The sequence below is a fragment of the Vigna unguiculata genome, chromosome 6, assembly GCF_004118075.2.
Source record: "Vigna unguiculata cultivar IT97K-499-35 chromosome 6, ASM411807v1, whole genome shotgun sequence".
Lineage (NCBI taxonomy): Eukaryota > Viridiplantae > Streptophyta > Magnoliopsida > Fabales > Fabaceae > Vigna > Vigna unguiculata.
Window position 1 is genome coordinate 33,010,671 of NC_040284.1, and position 18,903 is coordinate 33,029,573.

Below are 18,903 nucleotides of genomic sequence, written 5' to 3' on the forward strand. Positions count from 1 at the left end.
AGGAATTGAATTCTCCGTCATATTATTCTGCGAGCACAGCAAATAGAGAAATTAAAGTAATTAAATAAATAAGAAATCGACCTTGAGAGTTGTTGAATGAAATTGTTTGATGGATCGCGATATGGTGAGGAACACGCACTGCCCCCGACTCTTTAAGAAGCAAGGGTGTGTGCGTTGACCTAGACTTTTTGGCTACATTCTAAACGCCGTCGTTTATTTCAAGGATTTAAAATTAAAAATACAGTGTGGCTGCTGGGATTCGAGCCCAGGTCTCCACGGCCACAACGTGGAATTCTTACCACTAAACTACAGCCACTTCTTTATGAAGCTAGAGTGTTTGTCTTGATCGACTTTCTACACATTCTAATGTGTGTGGTTTACTTCAACGAGTTAATGCATAAAATAAAAAATTACAGTGTGGCTGCTGGGATTCGAGCCCAGGTCTCCACGGCCACAACGTGGAATTCTCACCACTAAACTACAGCCACTTCATGAAATAAGCGGTGATCCATTTTTAAAATCTTTAAATCTAGTAATTGGATTCCAAATAAAGGAAAGATAATATGTTAACACAGTTATTCGAAATTTTAAATATAAATCTATAACTATATAGAATATTCTCTCTTTTGTGCTCACATTTTATAATTCTAACTTTATCTCTTATGATGTACTTATTTGTTAAATTCTTAAAGATTATTGGTTACTTTTACAAGTTTCTATAAAACTATTTACTATCTCCTTCTTCTTTTTTTCTCCTATTCATCTAACAATTACTTTTTTCATATTTTGTCCATACATTTCAATTTATTTTTGATAAATATAATTTTATTTTTGTTTATTAACTTAATAACATTACAATATCATCCATTACTAATATAATATCATGCATATTAAAAAAATGTATACACACGCGATATCGCGCCTATGTTTATCTAGTATAAATAATCACGATACTTATTCCCCGCATGTATTATTTATTGATAAGATTTGCGGCGAATATTTAATATTGGAAGTATAGAATATTTTAATATATATTTATAAATAGGTTAGGTGTGACTATCCGTATTCATGGATATTTTGTAAAAAAATTAAAACTAAAATTTAATTTATATTATATTTAATTATATTTAATTAAATTTAATTAAAATTAAAATTAATTTATATTTTATTATGTTAAATTTAATTAAAATGAAAATTTGATTTATATTTATTTTAATTTATATCATATTTTATAATTTTATTTAAAAAGATTATAATATATATATATATATATATATATATATATATATATATATATAATATTTGTGAGTATATAAGTATCAACGGATTCTCACGAAATTTAAAAACTCTACGAGTATTTTTTAAACGAGTACATGACAGATAAATGGGTAGGTAACAAGTGAATTTTTGTTTTTAGGTCAGATAGTGGATAGATACTATTCGTGTTTGACCCGACTCGTTGTCACCCCTATATATAAAGGTGTTTCAAAATATTTTGTAGTCCTTAGAATTAACATGATTATTAAAAAGTTTATTAATAAGAACAAAATTAATCAATTTTATGTTAGACTATGAAAGTTATATTCATGCTTATGTATAATGTAGTACATTATAGAAATTTATAGACATTGAAAAAAATACATAAATAGCAATTAAAAGTTAAAGTTATTTTCATTTCTCAATCATTCGATGTGTATTATAACCTTAAGTTCACAGTCGAATTTGATGTTAAATATGATTTTAGTTCCTAAACTAATCTAACATTTGAATTTGTATCTGTCTTAGACTTTGTTATATTTTGATTCCAAACTTATAAAAATTGAATGAATATAGTCTTCTTAACTGCATTAAATCGGATATGTCAAAACATTTTAGGATGACATTTGAGTTATGATTATGATACTTTGACAAACTTCGTTTTTTACAAAGTTTACTCTTCAACACACATCAAATCTTTCTCATCTCATTCTTAGTCACATGAAACCTTTTTATTCATCCATTGAGGTGGTACCATGTGTGCATTATCAACAAAATTTTGTTAAAAAATAATTTTTCGCCAAAAATTTTCCATTAATAAAATTAAATATATTACTTTTTTTAACCAAAATAAAGTAACAAAGTAGTACTTTTTTTTTAACCTAAATAGATAGTTTGTCACAGTTAGTATTATTTTTCATTGGGTTAAATATGTTCTTGGTCCCTTAAGTTTAAGTGAATTTTAGAATTAGTTCCTTTTTGAAACTTTATACCAATTTAATCATTCATATTTAAAAATGCGTGAATTTAGTCATTCTTATCAAATTTTGTTAAGTTTATTTGACATTTTAAACGCATTTTATGATAATATTTGAGTTAACATTAAAGCGAAAATGTGTCAAACGATATAAACAATTCAAATACTATCATGAAATGCGTTTGAATCGTTAGATAAACTTAACAAAATTTGGTTAAAATGACTAAATTCACGTATTTTTAAAAATAAAGGACTAAATTGGTCAAAAGTTTCGAAAAGAAACTCATTTCAAATTTCATTTAATCTTGAGGCACCAAAAACATATTTAACCTTTTTCCGTTTGTCAACTATTGAAGTGTTCCTTCTTCCGAAAACATCGGGAGTTTTTCAATTGTTATTACACCTAGATAAACTTCAAGAAACCTATAGATTGATGCATGACATTACACCACTTGGAGAAACTTAAGAAACGAAGTAAAGAAAAAGAAAAGAAAGGAAGGATCTCTTCTATATAACTCTAGAAATCACTCACTTCATTCAATATGAAAAAAATGTTTACAAGAGAATGAAGGGCTTTTAAATAGCCTTCGTGCGTTGACTTTCCTAAAGACTTCGGCTAAAAATATAAAACATGCGAGGTAGGAAATTAATTAAAAATATATCCATAGCTTAAAGTGGTTGGTACTGTTCTCTGTGTCTGAGTCGCATCTTCTATGCTCACTTTCTCACTTGTCACGTCTTCACTTCTCCTTGCTACACCTTGCTCTCTTAGCTGAGTTTCATATTGTGCTTCCATCACCATCCATGGCCTTCATTCACTTCGTAATGCTCCAATAATGCATACCCATAACTTATTCGATTTAACAGACTCAAATCACAATCGTTACTTGCACCTATTTTACTCATAGAAAACAAAAGTAAATTTCTAAGTTCTAAAATTTACAATCAAAATTTACAACCAACACTAATCTCAGTAGAAGCTTCAATGTTGGATATTAATTCATTGAATTAGTCCCACCATTGGTGCACTGCAACTCCTGCATCCCTTAGCCTCCCATACAAAGTGAGACACTCCCAATACGCTCTTCCATTCATGGTCTTCTCCGAGTGCCACCACTCGTTCTTACACTCCAGGAACAGTTCATCCACCAAACCCACTGCTCTCTTCTTCACCATCATCTCCTCAACAACCTCTGCTTCTGCCTTCATCACCACATAATCTTCCTCCCTCACATTCTTACATAACCAACCAGAAACATCACAATGCTTTTCCGGCGCCGCCACCAGGCTGTGAGTCTCAAACTTTTTATTCTTCGTCGGGTAGTTTCTGTTGAACCATTCCATCACTCTCTCGTTCTCCTCAGCCAACCCTGCACTGATGAACACTCTCCGGTTGTACCCTTCTAGAGAATCACCCACCACGTCAGGTAGATACTTTATACTACTCGAGTAATTTCTCGACTTAACCCAAGCCTTTCCCGGAGGCTCCAAATGAACATCTTCAAGACCCTCCAGCGCCTTTCTCTCCTTCGCCAACTGCTTCTTCTTGGTGGAAGAATCAGAATCTTCCATCCTCTTGGCTGGCCCAGTTTTCTTCAACCCGACAATAAGAAACCCGTATCGCATAATGTGAACAACTCTGTAATTAGCTTTTTCTCTGAATGCATAATCTGACGGTTTAGGGCCCAGAGGGAAAGCCAAAATGCCGTTGATTTTCAGAATGCGGTCAATAAAGTCGACATCGATGGAGCCATTCGTTAATACAAAATGGTAAGACTCGTCCACGAACAACTTCTTGCTCTCCGAATCAGAGTCCATGAGAACGTGCATCTCATTGTCAAAGCCATTCGGAACGGGAGAGTTCACAAGGAGTGTCTTGTCGTTATCTTTGAGGAGACCCTCGTCGGCGAAATTGTCAAGAATAAAATCCAGTTGTTCCACATTCAGAGAGCCATGTGCAGCGTTGGGTGAGGAAGATAAACCTATGAGAGCTTTTAGCAGGAAAGGCAAGGAGGCAAGGACCAAGATCAAGAACAAGGAGCGCGACAAAATGCGCAAAACGAGCGCATTGGGAGTCCTATTAACGACGAAAGTATTGATTTTTCCATCGTGCAAATGGTTCTTCACGGTGGTCCCCATGGCGGTTTCCATCGGAGCAAAACGAGATTTTGTTTAAGAAGCAGTAATCAAGATCGAGACCGGTTGGATAGAGGACGCAAAGAGGAGAGAGATACCAACAAAGGAAATAAACTAGTAAGGAGATAAACTCAGAGACAGAGAAACCTGGAAGCGTTGGTTTTCACCCTTGAGACCGACAAGATTACTTTGTATTCTGCACATCAAGATTCAGCTGCCTCATCCTCTCAACCTCCAAAGTAAAGGTTTTGGTAACCCAGATCGGTGGCCTTCACTTTCGATCACCCAGTTGAATTAATCTGAGAACGAAGAGTGCCACCCGAACCAGGAAGAGGAGACGACGAGACAGTGACAAGATGAGGAAAATCAAGAATTTGTGACTGAGAATGAAACGCTGACAAGAAAGGGGAAGAGAGGTTCAACTTTATACAGAGAGACAGGAGAGCGTTTGTGAGGAGGCATTTTCGCTAAATACTATGTTTAGTGTCAAACCTCCACCACCATCAATCTCCTTTGCTTGGGGTTAAATTTAGGATTTTTATTTTCTTGGAACAAGGTTGTTATTGTTTTGCCATGTAATGTAAGATCAATATCTGCAAGTTGGGTGAAACTGAGCTAGATTGAGGAAGACAAGGTTGGCCTCTGAAACCATGTCACAGGTCTGTGGCGAAGCTTCACTGTTGTGTCGTTGTAAGGGTGTGTAATTCAATTTGACATGAGACGTGGGGTTAGGAAGATTATTAAAGTTAATTTCAATTTTATTTTTTCTGATTAAATGTGTTTTATAAAGATAGGTTTTTGGATAATATAATGAAATATGTTTTTAACCGCCACTTTAATTCTTGTAAACATGGAGACAAATACTTTTGGATGTACTATGATAATATGGATTAAAAATATTTTATTATATTCTTTTAACGAATCAAATACCTATGAAATTTAGAAATTTGATTTAGTTTTAGTGTTTTTGTATTTATAATAATATATAGTGAAGTATTTTTTGTTGTGTATGTTTTTATTCAAACATTTAGTAAAATTTTCAAAATGCATAATTAGTTGCAACATAATTGTTGATTCTCTTTGAAACAGTTTCGCCTTTTTTTTATTTTTCATAAATATCTAACGTATAGAATTTATTTAGTAAGAAAAAAGATCAGTTACTGATTTATTTGTATCGTTTATGACCTAGTTCAGTCATTTGGTAAGTATTTTTTAAAGCAGTTTACCTTAAGAAAATTTTAGTGATAATAAGTTATAAAAAATTTTAACTAGCTAGTAACTTTGTAATTTTTTTATTACTATCCCTTATATTTTAGTATATTTATTTATTATATTTAATTTTGTTTTATTTATTATTATATATTATATTATATGAGATGTGGTTGTCTTATAATTTAAATCAATGTTAGTATAAAAGGAATCATGACTCCATTTTAGAGTAATTTAAATAAATATTAGTTATTATAAAAATAATGTAATTAAAAAAGTATGAAATATATGCTAAAACTGAGATGGTTGTATATTGTTATAACTAAAAAATAAATATCAAAGTAGAGATCTCTGGAAGGAGGGAGTATAAAAGAAGAGCACGGAAGAGTAGGCATAACAGAGGAGTGAAGAGAAGAAGAAGAAGAAGAAGAAACAGAGAATAGAAGAGGAATCAGAGAAGAAAATGGGAGTGGAGAAGCAATTGTTGAGGGCTGGCACCGGTCCCAAGCCACTTCCTGGTCAAAACGTCACCGTTCACTGCACTGGTTTCGGTTCGTTATTCTCTCTCCCCCTTTCCCTTTCTAAACCCTAAATCTCTCTCTCACTTTTCCCAGCGGTGTTAGATCTCATCCTTCTTTGATGTACTTACCTTTGCGATTCTGTGCGCAGGGAAGAACGGCGATCTTACTCAGAAATTTTGGAGGTTACCTGATTACCATTTAATTTCCGTCTTCCTTTCTTTTCAATATACTCATTCATCACTCCTTTTTTTCTTGCAGCACAAAGGATCCTGGCCAAACCCCTTTCTCCTTCAAAATCGGCCAAGGCTCTGTCATCAAAGGTATACCATTTTCACTTACTTCCTATTCATTATTTCTATAATACTTTCTATTTTGTTTTCTAATGTAAATTCATCGTAATATTTTTTTTTTCAACGATCTGTGTCTGTAGGATGGGATGAAGGTGTGATTGGCATGCAAATTGGTGAAGTTGCTCGTCTCCGGGTAATGCTAGCAACTCCTTTCTCTTACATGTTCCCACTTGAAAAATCTCACAGCTTCTTGAATCTTTTGCGTGGCTTGCATTCTCAATTCTTGGAATATCCTTCATCTTTGTTTTCTCCTCTACATATATATGCTGCATTACTCAGTTTATTTTTCTGATATTACATCCAAATGAGTGTTGTTGGTGTCAATACAATTAGCTGTATCTTACCATTTGTTGGTACTGAATCCATAGTACTTTTATTAATTCCTTGATGTTTGTTTGTTGCCTCTTTTGGGGGTGGAGGGTTATTTAATTTTATAGACCTGTTGTTCACATTGTTGATGATCTTGCAGTGCACTCCTGATTATGCTTATGGTGCCGGTGGCTTTCCTGCTTGGGGAATACAGCCCAACTCTGTTCTGGAGTTTGAAATCGAAGTCCTAAGTGCGAATTGAAAACCTTGTTAGTTTGTCTGTCTCCGCGCAAAGAATAAGATCATCTATTTTCATGGACATGTGTAATGGTATCCCAATGCAATGAGTGATATTTACAGTGACTGAGTTGTTTAATCGAAATGCTAAATTAGTTCTTGAACGATCTCAAACTCTCTTAACATTATATTTCGTACCCTTTACTTTCTTTTTTCATTTGTTGGGCAAATTAATATTATCTGGTAACGGCATCACCTTATTTTCTGCTTCCATGCGAAAGGCTGTAGATTTCTTTTCGTATCGTATAGAATCTAGTCTTTGACCATTTGACCGTTCTTCCCTAATCTATTGTGACCACCGCACTTGTAGATTGATAGCAGGCTTTGCTATTGTTAATAGTAATAATAGGGATATAGTTATCAAGATTTGCTTTTGTTGGTAAAGCTGTTGCTACAAGCCTAGATTTATGGTAGTTGCATGGGAATAGCACTATTTACAGCCATCCTTGGATTTGGAATGTGTTGCTTTCTCATGAGCATATTTAGGTGCCGCTTAAACCCCGATGCAGCCTCAGCCCCGGGTCTTTTTTCTTAATCAGAGTTTGCATCTTTTACTTGAGTTATTTCCCTCTTCTGGTTCAATTTCTTAGCTTGACCCAGTTGATAGAGCAACTTGGAATTATGAGAATAATTATTCTTATTAATGAAGAGAAGTGAAGGATGTTAAGAAATTATGATAATGCTACTTCACCCTTGAATTGTGGACTATCAGCTCTAAACACTAAACTCGCTTAACCCTAAGCTAATACTTTTACATCTAGTTTTAAAAAGCAACTGTTTCATGTAATGCCCTTAAATTGGCCGTAATCAAGGTAACAATAATTCTAAGAGGTACTGCCCAGCGCAAGAATTTTTTTTAATTAGTGATACTAAATCCAAGGGTTTACTATTACGCCTTTTAAAAAAAAAATCTGAAAAATTATCCTCTCTCATATATAACTTAATGGAAATGTAGAGCTGTCAACATGGGTCACCCAATGTAACCTGGCTCGATCTGTGACGGGTTGGACACTTAGTGGGTCAATTCAACCTGACTCACTTATTAGTGAACCAACAAAATTAGAACCTAACCCGATCCACCACAGGTTGGCGGATTAAACGGGTTGGCTCACTGGTTTACTTAAAAAAACACACAATTTTGGGCACTTAGTGGGTCACAATTTTGGGCACTTAGTGGGTCAATCCAACCCGACTCACTTATTAGTGAGCCAACAAAATTAGAACCCGACCCACCACAGATTGACAGATTAAACGGGTTGGCTCACTGGTTTACTTAAAAAAAACACACAATTTTTTCTTTAATCTCAAGAAAACTAAATTATAATTTTGATTAAAATTTAAATAAACTTCAATACAATCCAAATACAAACCAAAATCACAAAAATATAAATTACTATATAACATCAAATCATTATTATCACTCATTAAACTATAGTATTAGAATCTTAAATAAATAAATCCATAACATTTTCATCTCTTGAAACATCTTTTTTTTATCCCCATCTACAAAATATATATATATATATATATATATATATATATAATATATATAATATATATATATATATATATATATATATAATATACATATAATATATACACATATAATATATACACATATAATCTATACATATATACATATAATATATATATATATATAATATATATCTATACATATATACATATAATATATATATAATATATATAATATATATATATATATAATATATAATATATATATATATATATATATATATATATATATATATATAATATACATATATAATATATAATAATTTAATATTTAAAATTTATTGGCGGATTGGTGAGTCAATCCGGCTTATCACGGATTCAATCGAATGAGCCGGGTTCTTAATGGGTTGGGTTCATATTTAACCCGTATTGAAATTTGTATTTTTTTTTTAACCCAACCTGATCCAAACTCATGATGAGTCGGGTTGGCTCGCGGGTTATAACCCATTTTGACGGCTATACGGAAATGAATTTCCTTTTTTACATTACAAAAGCTACTTATTATATTATTAATTTCACAATAAATAAATTCTGTGAAAGATATTTTGTTGAAAAAGGTATAAAAACTGTGGGCAGCATGAAAGAATGAAAAAAGAGTGGTGTAAATAGCAATGGCCTAAGTGGAAATAGAAGCAAATGGCATTGCTTATTGAATAGGGTAGCTTCTTACTTAGGGAGTTTTTCCCCCTTGAAAAATGTTTTTGTGCTTTTAGAAGTATATATAGACTAAAGAAGTATCTCTTGTGGTACAATTGTGCACCAATACCTTATGTGGTGTTGGGTAAAGTCCTCAAACTGGTGACTTCAATATTGAAAACTTGACATTATATATTATGCAAATCGTCATTTCTAGTTTAGATATTAAGTTTTCAGCAAATTTTAGAAAAAAAAAGGTTTGCGTGGTTTATACGAAGAAATGAGTTATTTTTAGTTTTGGTATTATGGATCAAACTATTACCGATATAACATTCAAATGTGGAAAAAAAAAATCAAATTGTCAACGCTGCATTCCCATCACAAGACCTTCTAAATTTTCACGGTGAAAGGATGCAAGATCTCTTTCAATGCAGTGATGATTAAACCATGATGAAGGTTTTCAAAGAGAATAATTCTACATTGCAAATCATTCCAATATTCCAATACTGCTAAAGTTGGTTTCAAGCAGAGGAATTCAGAACAAAGATCTCATGACAGTATTCTGATTAATAATTTGCCATTTTGCTCAGAAAAACAAAAAAAAAAGGTATTTAGTAGGACAACTACTATCAGTGTTTCTGATAAAGCCATCTGAAATATCATTTGAAGTGGAAAGAAAGTGTTGCGGAGCCTAAAGGTATGGATTTTTTTTCCCTTTCTCTTTTAAAAGGGATAAAATCAGAAATCAATCAATTCATGTATGTGTTATTCAATGAAAAAGGTGAAAGGAATCCCTGAATTGTAGCATCCAGTCTCTGAAATCCAACCGCACTTTGGTGTAGCTGTAACCCAAAGGAAGGACCTCATTATAGATTTTGGTATTTGGTGCTTGTGCCCTCTCCTCCAAGCAAAATGGTATTATTTCTTTTATGTTCTTTCACACATTTTTTTTTTCCCATTAGATTAATCGTATTCATAATGCCATGATTATGTTGACTTGATAAATCTTCATACCCAATAAGATTAAACAGCTTCTTATTATATGGATCTGTGAGCACAATGTATGAATTGAAAGTGTCTGAGGAATTCACCCCAGCACCCTACAGATAACTTACAATATATGCATGAATTATTACATGGTATAATGGTATTGCCCTTTTATAAATTTGGAGTCTTTTGTTGTGTTTGTTTTGGCTTTTTCATGAAATGCACGGGTGTAGTATGTTGGATTGGATGATTGTGGTTGGTGGGCTGAAAATGGGAGCTGCACTTGATGAACATGATCTACTATTTGCATAATAATTCTCTTATTTTTATGGTCGTGCTTTGTTGCATCATTGGTTCCATGTACCTCGTGCCAGTGTGGTGACTTTGGTGGGGGCGATTGGGCCCTGGAGTTTGGTTTCGTTTCAATGACTAGCTAACAACAAATTACGAAGTTAATGAGTGTATTAGATTATTCATGAGTGAATGGCACATGTTTGTGTCTTTGCTCCACTGAACTCTGGCTTTTGTTTGGGCAATGTTATTGTCATCATAATTGTTTTAATTATAACCATTCAACCCTATGCCAATGCTTTTGCTTTGATAATCGACAGATAATTAATTAGGGACATCTTCATCAATTCATTTCTTAAGCAACTTTCACATTTTGCTTCATACATTGGGAAGCAATGAATAAATCAGGACTGTTGTGGAAGTTATATGTCACCAAAAGAAAATCATGGCTAAATCTTCAATCATTACATAACAACTAGTAAGATCGTGTAATTTTGCAATTTCACTTGTTTCGGAAGGATAATTTAAAGGTTAAAATACTCCTTTTATCCATGTTTTTGTTGAAAAATCTCAAATAGGTCCTAAGATTTTTTTTAGTTTCAATTAGGTCCATATTTTTGAAAATGTGTAACAATTAGGCCCATTCTGTTAGTATGGTGTTAACGGTGTTAAGGATATGCCATGTGTCAGTTTCTCATTTTTTTGAATTTTTTTATTTTTTTTTATTTTTTTAATTTTTTTTTAATTTTTTTTAATTTTTTTTTTTAATTTTTTTAATTTTTTTTTAAAATTATTCATGCCACGTGTCACATCAATATTGTGCCACGTGTCAAGTAGGTGACACATGTCAAGTCATTGTTTGAATCTCAATTTGGTCCATATATTTGTTATTTTAATTATATTTCAATCCATTTTTTTTTTAATTTTCAATTTTATCCTCTCCAAATTGAGATCAAATTTAACTTTTATATAAATTTTATAATGATATTTTTATTAAACATTTTAATAATATTAAGTTTATTTTATATTTTGTTTTAAAATTTTAAAATATTTATTTTAACTTGTTACAAAATTGTTTTAAATAATTTATATACAAATGTTAGAGTTGGTTTAAAATTAACAATTTTATAAATTTAAATATAAAATTTTAAAACAATTTTGTAAAAAGTTAAAATAAATATATTTAAAAAATTTTCAAAAAATGGACTGAAATGTTATAAAAATAATAAATATATGGACTAAATTGAGATTCAGACAATGATTTGACACGTGTTACCTTACTGACTTGACACGTGACACAATACTGATGTGACACCTGACATGAATAATTTTCAAAAAAAAAATTAAAAAAAAATTTTAAAATATGGACTTAATTGAGACTAAAAAAAATCTTAGGACCTATTTGAGATTTTTCAACAAAAACATGGACCAAATGAGTATTTTAACCTACTTTAAACAACAGTTTAAAAAGTAAAATATATTTATGATAACATTAGTATCATTTTAATATACTTAGATTATTAACATTAATTATTTCAATAGCATTAAAAACATTAGAATCTTGATTAAAAAGATTATTCAATAAACACAATTTGATCATCGGTGGAGCATTTTAAATTTATTTTTCTTAAGTCAATTAAAAAAATACATAAATTAATAAAATTTATCGTTGTCTTAAGAAAGACACTTCTTTAATATATTTTTTTCAGAACAAGAGATTAGTGAATTTCTAACTTGATTGCTAAGAACCTACCGTAAAAGATGAAGAACTCCCCCAGGTTAAGATTTCACAAAAATTTAATGTTTGAACTTACAATACCAAAAAAAAAATAGTTGGGGTAAAAAAAAATAAAAATAATGCATAAATATTTTTATAATATTATAGAAAATAATGGTTAAAAATCTGGGTTTTAAATCATCAGAAGAGACTTCTCTATTACTTAAAGTACAAAATAAAATAAAATTTAACAACTAAAAATGCCGATAAAAAAATATAAACTAAAATTTATATATTTAACCAATTTTTTTTGTTAGAAGTGGGTTTAAAGTCTACCTCAATTCCCACAAAATAAATCCCTCACTATTTTTTTTTAACAATAACTTTGATACTATGTTTTTTAAGTGAGTTTAAAGTCTAACTCAACACCACAAAATCGACTTGTAAGGTAAAATTTACATCTCACTTATATATTATGAAATTGTGTTATATCTAGTAGACGTAGGACTCAAACATTTTTTACTCGAAGTAAATGATAAATACACTCTCAAATAATTAAATATCAATCAAAAGAATTGTTTAAAGGTAAAACAGAAAGAAAAAAATAATTTTGAAGGAAAAATAAAATCATTATTTTACCTAACAAAATAGCATAGGTGGAGAAAAGGTGAAAAAGAAAAAAAAAGGAAAAAAAAGGAAGGGCAAAAGTGGGATTTGATTGTGTATATAGTGGGGGGCATGCACACCACTGCCCAACCTCCCTCCACTGCTTCTTTCCCACATTTTCTTGAAACCGTTCACTGTCTTTGCCTTTCTTTCTCTCAGCCAATCCCTCCGACTGTAAGTCTTTCCAAATCTGAGTAACCTTTTACTCGTTTCTCATTTTTCTTATCTGTCCTTTGGTTTGTTATTGGGTAACACAAAATCATGTTAAAGGTGAAGGCTTTGAATCAATTGGGGTTAACATCTCCGATATAGATAAATTCAGAATATTTTTTTTTCTTTTAATTGCAATTATCTTGGCTAAATTAACAACCTTTTTTGGTTGCTGACAAATTTCACGATCACAGAGTTGTTCAATTTTTACTTTTTATTTCTTGTGGTTGAGTAGAAACAACTACAATTTTCAAGGAATTAAAAAAAAGTAATTGGGTAATTACCCTACTGGGTCACGTGGCCTTCATGGCCTTCTTCCATTAGCTGCCAACAAGTTAACATCATGATGATTACTTTCTCTGTAATCTTATTATGTTCCTTGTTTAGCCAGATTAGTCTCTCCTCCAATTGGATAGAAAATTAAGAGAAGTCCACAGTTTCATGTTTTTGAAGAAATGAATAAATGAGTTGTTTTCAAGAATTAGTTTTCCGCTGTTACTGGTTATTGATGTTTTCTCATTTATAATAAAATAAGACACTCTGCTTTGGTTTTTATAATTTAACACTTTGTTGTTGTTTTCCTGCTGTTACTGTGTTTGCTAGCATCAAATTTGTTTTAATCTTGTTTCAGAGTAATTGGTGCTGAGGGCATAACATCTTGCTGAAGCTCTAAGCGATTGTGAAATCTTAAGTCACACAGGAAGAAATCATCATGCGGTGGTTGGGTCTTATGGTTTATGTATATCGTCAAGTTGTACGCTTGAACTTATATTGTAAAGTTATTCTATAGGTTCCCAGTCCCGTCAATCCTTTTACTTTGTTACTTTTAGAGTTTGGTTCCTTATTCTTAACTACTGTCATGGAAGACAACCACTGTTTGTTAACTTCTTCAGATAAGTATAGAATTGGCTGAAAGATTGGGAGGGAAGATAGAGCCTGGTATTTGTGCCTTCAGTATTGTTGTATTTCTGTGGTTCTAGCTGATTTTGATCTATAATTAGCTTGGTTCCTTCACTATCACATTCCATTGGGACCTTTTCTTGGGTGTGCATTACATTCTAGTGTGGTAGGATCCAAAAGAAGTTATGGTGTGCCAAGCAGCGAGCCAAACAAGATTTCGGGCTTTGAAACATGAGAATGGCATTGAAGGTGAACCGACGATTATTGTTAGAGTGATAGCATGCTTTCAACCTTTGCACGATTGTCAGGTTAGTAACCTATTGCTGATTCTTAGTGTTTTGCAATTGCATTTCTTCCCTAATACTGTAGACATGATTTTGAAACCAGCTGTTTGAAGAAAGTTTTCATTATGCCCCGTTTCTGCATATAGAACATTTACGATCAATGATCACTAGATCTATGGTATCAGCTATTGTACAATTTTATGAGTGATATCTTCTAATTCTTTGCAGGCTGAGTATTTCCGTCATCTGCTTAAGCCTGTCACGTAGATTGCTTTGCATTTATTTCTCTTTAAGCTGGAATTTGTAGTTTTCTGTTTCTGTCATTTGTTCTTAAGAGAGGCAGCAAGTCATTGAAAATCCCATATCAAGACGCCATAACATCTACTGGTATGTATTTTCAAATGCTCTTTTCATCTTCACGTCTGAAAGGTTCAAGTGTTTCATCATCAGCATTGATCGGTCTGTTCTATTGTTCTTTAGGTCATATTTTTCATTAGATGGTTAAGGCTCATAGGTCTTGGCCTTACCCACAGCACGTGGCTTGGCCATCACCTTACTTTAATAGCCCCTGCACCTCAGCAGAGCCCAGTTCGCTTGTTCGTTCAACATACATGAACTCTAGCACTTGCATCTTTCCCGGGTTCACAACTCCTGCTACCCCAGATTTGAAGAGTGAGCAGACCAATGAAGTGCAAGGATTCCTTCAGCATCCCAGTTTCAAACCATGTTTGAACGCAACACGTACTGGAGAGGCTATGCAAAATGCATCTTTGCAGAAGAAGTTGCTTATGTTTGACCACTCTGGTAGTAAGACAAGGTTGCTTTATAGTCCTGTCTTCCCTTTTGTCCAGAGTCCAATTGTTACCGCTACCCAATTTACTCAAATTTATGATGTAAACGAAGAAGCACGGGCAACTAATATAGGTCTAAAGCATTGGCCCGTGTACACTTCACCAGAAGAGACTCGAAAGGATCGTATAGATAATGAAGAAAGTGAAATGCATGAAGACACAGAAGAAATCAATGCATTGCTTTATTCTGATGATTCTTATGATGATGATGATGATGATGATGGTGATGATGATGAGGTAACTAGTACAGGTCATTCTCCATTGGTTACTGAAAAAACATGTGTGACTCAAGAACAGTTTGTGGATATGAAGGAGGAAGTTGCTAGTACTGATTGGCCAAACAAAAGGCAGAAGTTAATTGATGGTGGATTCAATAGATTGCCACCACTTGTGGAGAGTGCTAGTTCCGAAAGGCTAGATAAAATGTGCGAGTATGCCAGTGATGTTGAATCAAGCTATTCTAGTAGTAGTGGGGTGTATTCTACAAGGCAAACTAAAGATAAATCAACAGCTGATGATATTCAATTGAAAAAGGATAAAATCCGTAAATTGTTGAGAGTTCTTGAGAACTTCATTCCAGGAGCAAAAGGAAAGCATCCCCTATTAGTCATCGATGGTACCATTGAGTACTTGGAATCTCTGATGTCCCAAACTGGTACACTGAAATATCACTAAGTGCCCATTGTGGTGGTTACAAAATGGTTGAAGGGCACATTGATGGTGAAAAAAGTTGTGTTGAATCATTAGATTTGTTGCACTATAAGTTTGAACTTATCATCCTTGCATCTTTGGTCTTCTTCCTCGAAGTGTATTTATATTTTACCACTGAAATATGGAGTTTAGGAGATTTAAATTTGATGAGGATTGAAGATATTTTATCTTTTAGCTTTTGAAGGATTAAAGGTCACACAGAGATTGAAAGGATGGGTGATGGTAGTGGATGGCTGTGCTGTAAATGAGGACACTTTTTTCTCCCGGAGTGTTGAATTCTCTTGTTGATTGAATGCATGCGCGTTAGGTAACTGGGGTCCCACTTTCCACCCTCCCTTTAATTCCTGATTTTATGCTCTGTCCTCTCTTCCAACCTTGGCTTGTACACATATCATGCTAGCGTAGACTATAAAGTACCAAGAAAGTTCCATGTTGGGGCGTGCTTGAATGAGGAGCGTGGCGTTTCATCATCACTTGTTGGGACCCTTTGTTGGATTCACACAACAACACGTTGTGGTAAAGGTTTCTTTGTTTTACGTGTTGAGGGTGGAATCATATCATAGGTGATTCTATTTTCTACGTTGTAATTGAGAGGTGGGTTGAGTATTCTAGATTTCTTTTTCATGATGTTACTATGTATGTATCTGTCGGTTGTGTGATTGTATGAATAATTGGAGTGTCAATGTTTGTATTCCGGTTTCATGTTTTCTATCTTCATTGTCATTGTCTTATCTGTTCAATACTTAAATACCACCAATCCATCATCCATAACTTCTTCCATTTCAGTAGATTTTGCATTAAAGTAAGCCAGAAAACGTGCAATAAGAAATACTAAAAAAATGATAACCCTATCTTTTCACCTGTGAGGAAAGACTGGAAATTTCTCACACCTGATGAGATGGGTCCCCACCAGTTTGGTAAAAGCTTTATGCAACCAATATTCTTCTGTCAAAATAATGCAAACAAAAGTTGAATTTAACTTTAGAATAGTGTCTGTCTGCGTTGTGCGAGTGCGACACTTGTAGCTTACATGATAATTTTTTTAATATTTAATCTAATCATAATTTGGATTTGTTTTGTATTAGTTAATCTAAGGATCTGTGTGGGAATTAAAGTTTAATTAATTATTTTGTTTAGTCCCGTCACACTCTTAGTCTAGGTAATTTTGGCTTTGTAGGTCTATCTTTTGTGTCATACTTTGTTGACATAAAGCAATGCTATTCAATCATGCCGTCACTTAATAATTTGAGATATTTTAACTGCAAACCATTAACAGTGGAAATAATCTTTGTACTAACTATCAACTAGAGTTCAGATGTATGAAATTAGCTCTGTGAAAGTCTGTTCAAAGAGAATACTACTGTAATTATTGAAGGATGTTTCAAATATTTAAAGGACAATTTCTTAAGAAGTTGTAGGATACACTTACCCTTCCCAAATTTTCAGTACTGTATTTAACAATATGATAGCTTAAGAAAAATTTCTGCTTTTCTTAGTTATTCTGAAACTTTCATATTGGTTTTACTTTACCATTTATTTCTCAAGTTTTTTGCATGAGATAGCGAACTCAATAACCCAAATGAATACACGGGAAATAGAAGATGCTTCGTGGTTGACTAATGTCAACCATGAATCAGAAGAGGCTACCTATGCAACTGAAATAAACGCAAGGTATGACTTAAAAATGAAAGAAAAAAACACAAACGAATGCTATATTTTTGTTCAGAACTTTTTTAAGTTTGGAAAATTTTCAATTTCATATGAAACTAAATTTAGCACAAAGCATTTCAATTTGAAAATTGGACTTTTAATTTGAAAAAAAAAAATAGTAATTCATGTTTCTAAATGAAATTTTGGAAGCAGGACTTTATCGAATTTTAATTTTTAGGTTTCCTTCTGAATGATTTCTATTTGTAAGTTTTAAGAATTTACATATTAAAATCAATTTCTAGTTTAGGGTGAATTTTAGATTAAAAGTTAATTTAAATAAATGTTTGTGCGATGGTTATAATAATAATGATCAATGATGCTGATGATTAGGGGTGGCAATGCGGGCCGGTCCGGCCCGTTTAGGCCAGGCTCGCGTAAGGTCCGCACAACGCGGGCGAGCCCTTTTTTTAATTTTTTTTAATTTTTTTAATTTTTTTTAATTTTTTTTGTAATTTTTATGATAAAACTTTCAATGTTTAAAAATTGGAAAACTTTAAGAAGTTCACAAAATTAAGTAAAGACTTTGGGGAATTAGATGATAAATTTATAATTCAACATTTTCATCATATTCATAATATGACATATACACTGTATTTTTTAAATTTTAGCACATTAAAAATTACATAATACTTGTCTTCTCCAGTTATACAAGAATTTGAAACGTTAATCAAGAGTCCATAAAAGAAGTAATTAATATACACAAGTACAATTTTTTTTTAATTTTATGCGGGCTTGCGTGCTGGCCCGTGCGGACCGTGGGTCTATGTGGGCCTACGGGCTCGCTACCCTGGTCCGTTTCGCATTTTTTTCGCGGGTCTGCAAGTTGACTCGACGGACCTGATCCTAATTGCCACCCCTAGTATGATTAATAATGATAATTGTTTTTATCATTAAGACAATGATATTATTCAATTGATGATAGTATTGATATAGCAATAACGACAAGAAAAAAAACTATTACTAAGTATACTAAAATATTTCTTTCAAATAAAAATTAAATATACATTTTATAAATAAATATTAAAAAAAAAATTTAAAACTGCGTAAAAATGTTTCAATTCCATTTTTATCCAACAAAATTTATTTCAAAAACTACATTTTAAACTTAAAAGTGAAAAACCTGCTATCGCTTCTAAATGGGACCTAAGCTAAATAAAGACTAGTTCCTAATCATTGATATGAATTTTTATTCCCTTCCTAAAGTACTTTTAATATTTAAGAATATTTTCAAAATAAAAACAAAAATAATTTAAATTATATATATATATATATATGAAATTTAAAATAAACTTTTAAAAATGATTTTTCAAATACTAGCGTAGGTTTTCTTTTTTTAACATAGACATGCTATT

General features: G+C 32.3%; 3 protein-coding genes and 2 non-coding genes across 5 annotated transcripts; 2 read left to right on the top strand and 3 right to left on the bottom strand.

Annotated features, from left to right (window-relative positions):
• Positions 1 to 244: 244 nt before the first annotated feature.
• TRNAH-GUG lies at positions 245 to 316 on the bottom strand. Its single transcript has one exon. It is a non-coding gene; the product is annotated as a tRNA-His (tRNA).
• A 100-nt stretch (positions 317 to 416) lies between these two features.
• On the bottom strand, positions 417 to 488 carry TRNAH-GUG. The gene has a single exon. It is a non-coding gene; the product is annotated as a tRNA-His (tRNA).
• Positions 489 to 2,662: 2,174 nt separating this feature from the next.
• On the bottom strand, positions 2,663 to 4,989 carry LOC114187658. The gene has a single exon (XM_028075965.1). The coding sequence runs from the start codon at positions 4,382 to 4,384 to the stop codon at positions 3,242 to 3,244; it is 1,143 nt and encodes a 380-aa protein (XP_027931766.1). The 5' UTR covers positions 4,385 to 4,989; the 3' UTR covers positions 2,663 to 3,241.
• An 898-nt stretch (positions 4,990 to 5,887) lies between these two features.
• On the top strand, positions 5,888 to 7,212 carry LOC114187158 (peptidyl-prolyl cis-trans isomerase FKBP12). Its single transcript, XM_028075306.1, has 5 exons — positions 5,888 to 6,129; positions 6,248 to 6,281; positions 6,358 to 6,419; positions 6,530 to 6,582; positions 6,919 to 7,212. Exons 1-5 carry the CDS (start codon positions 6,042 to 6,044, stop codon positions 7,018 to 7,020), a joined length of 339 nt encoding a protein of 112 aa, XP_027931107.1. The 5' UTR covers positions 5,888 to 6,041; the 3' UTR covers positions 7,021 to 7,212.
• Positions 7,213 to 12,978: 5,766 nt separating this feature from the next.
• Positions 12,979 to 16,572, top strand: LOC114187710 (transcription factor SAC51-like). Its single transcript, XM_028076033.1, has 4 exons — positions 12,979 to 13,059; positions 13,727 to 14,303; positions 14,508 to 14,666; positions 14,760 to 16,572. The coding sequence occupies exon 4, from the start codon at positions 14,777 to 14,779 to the stop codon at positions 15,803 to 15,805; it is 1,029 nt and encodes a 342-aa protein (XP_027931834.1). The 5' UTR covers positions 12,979 to 13,059; positions 13,727 to 14,303; positions 14,508 to 14,666; positions 14,760 to 14,776; the 3' UTR covers positions 15,806 to 16,572.
• The last annotated feature ends 2,331 nt before the right edge of the window (positions 16,573 to 18,903 follow it).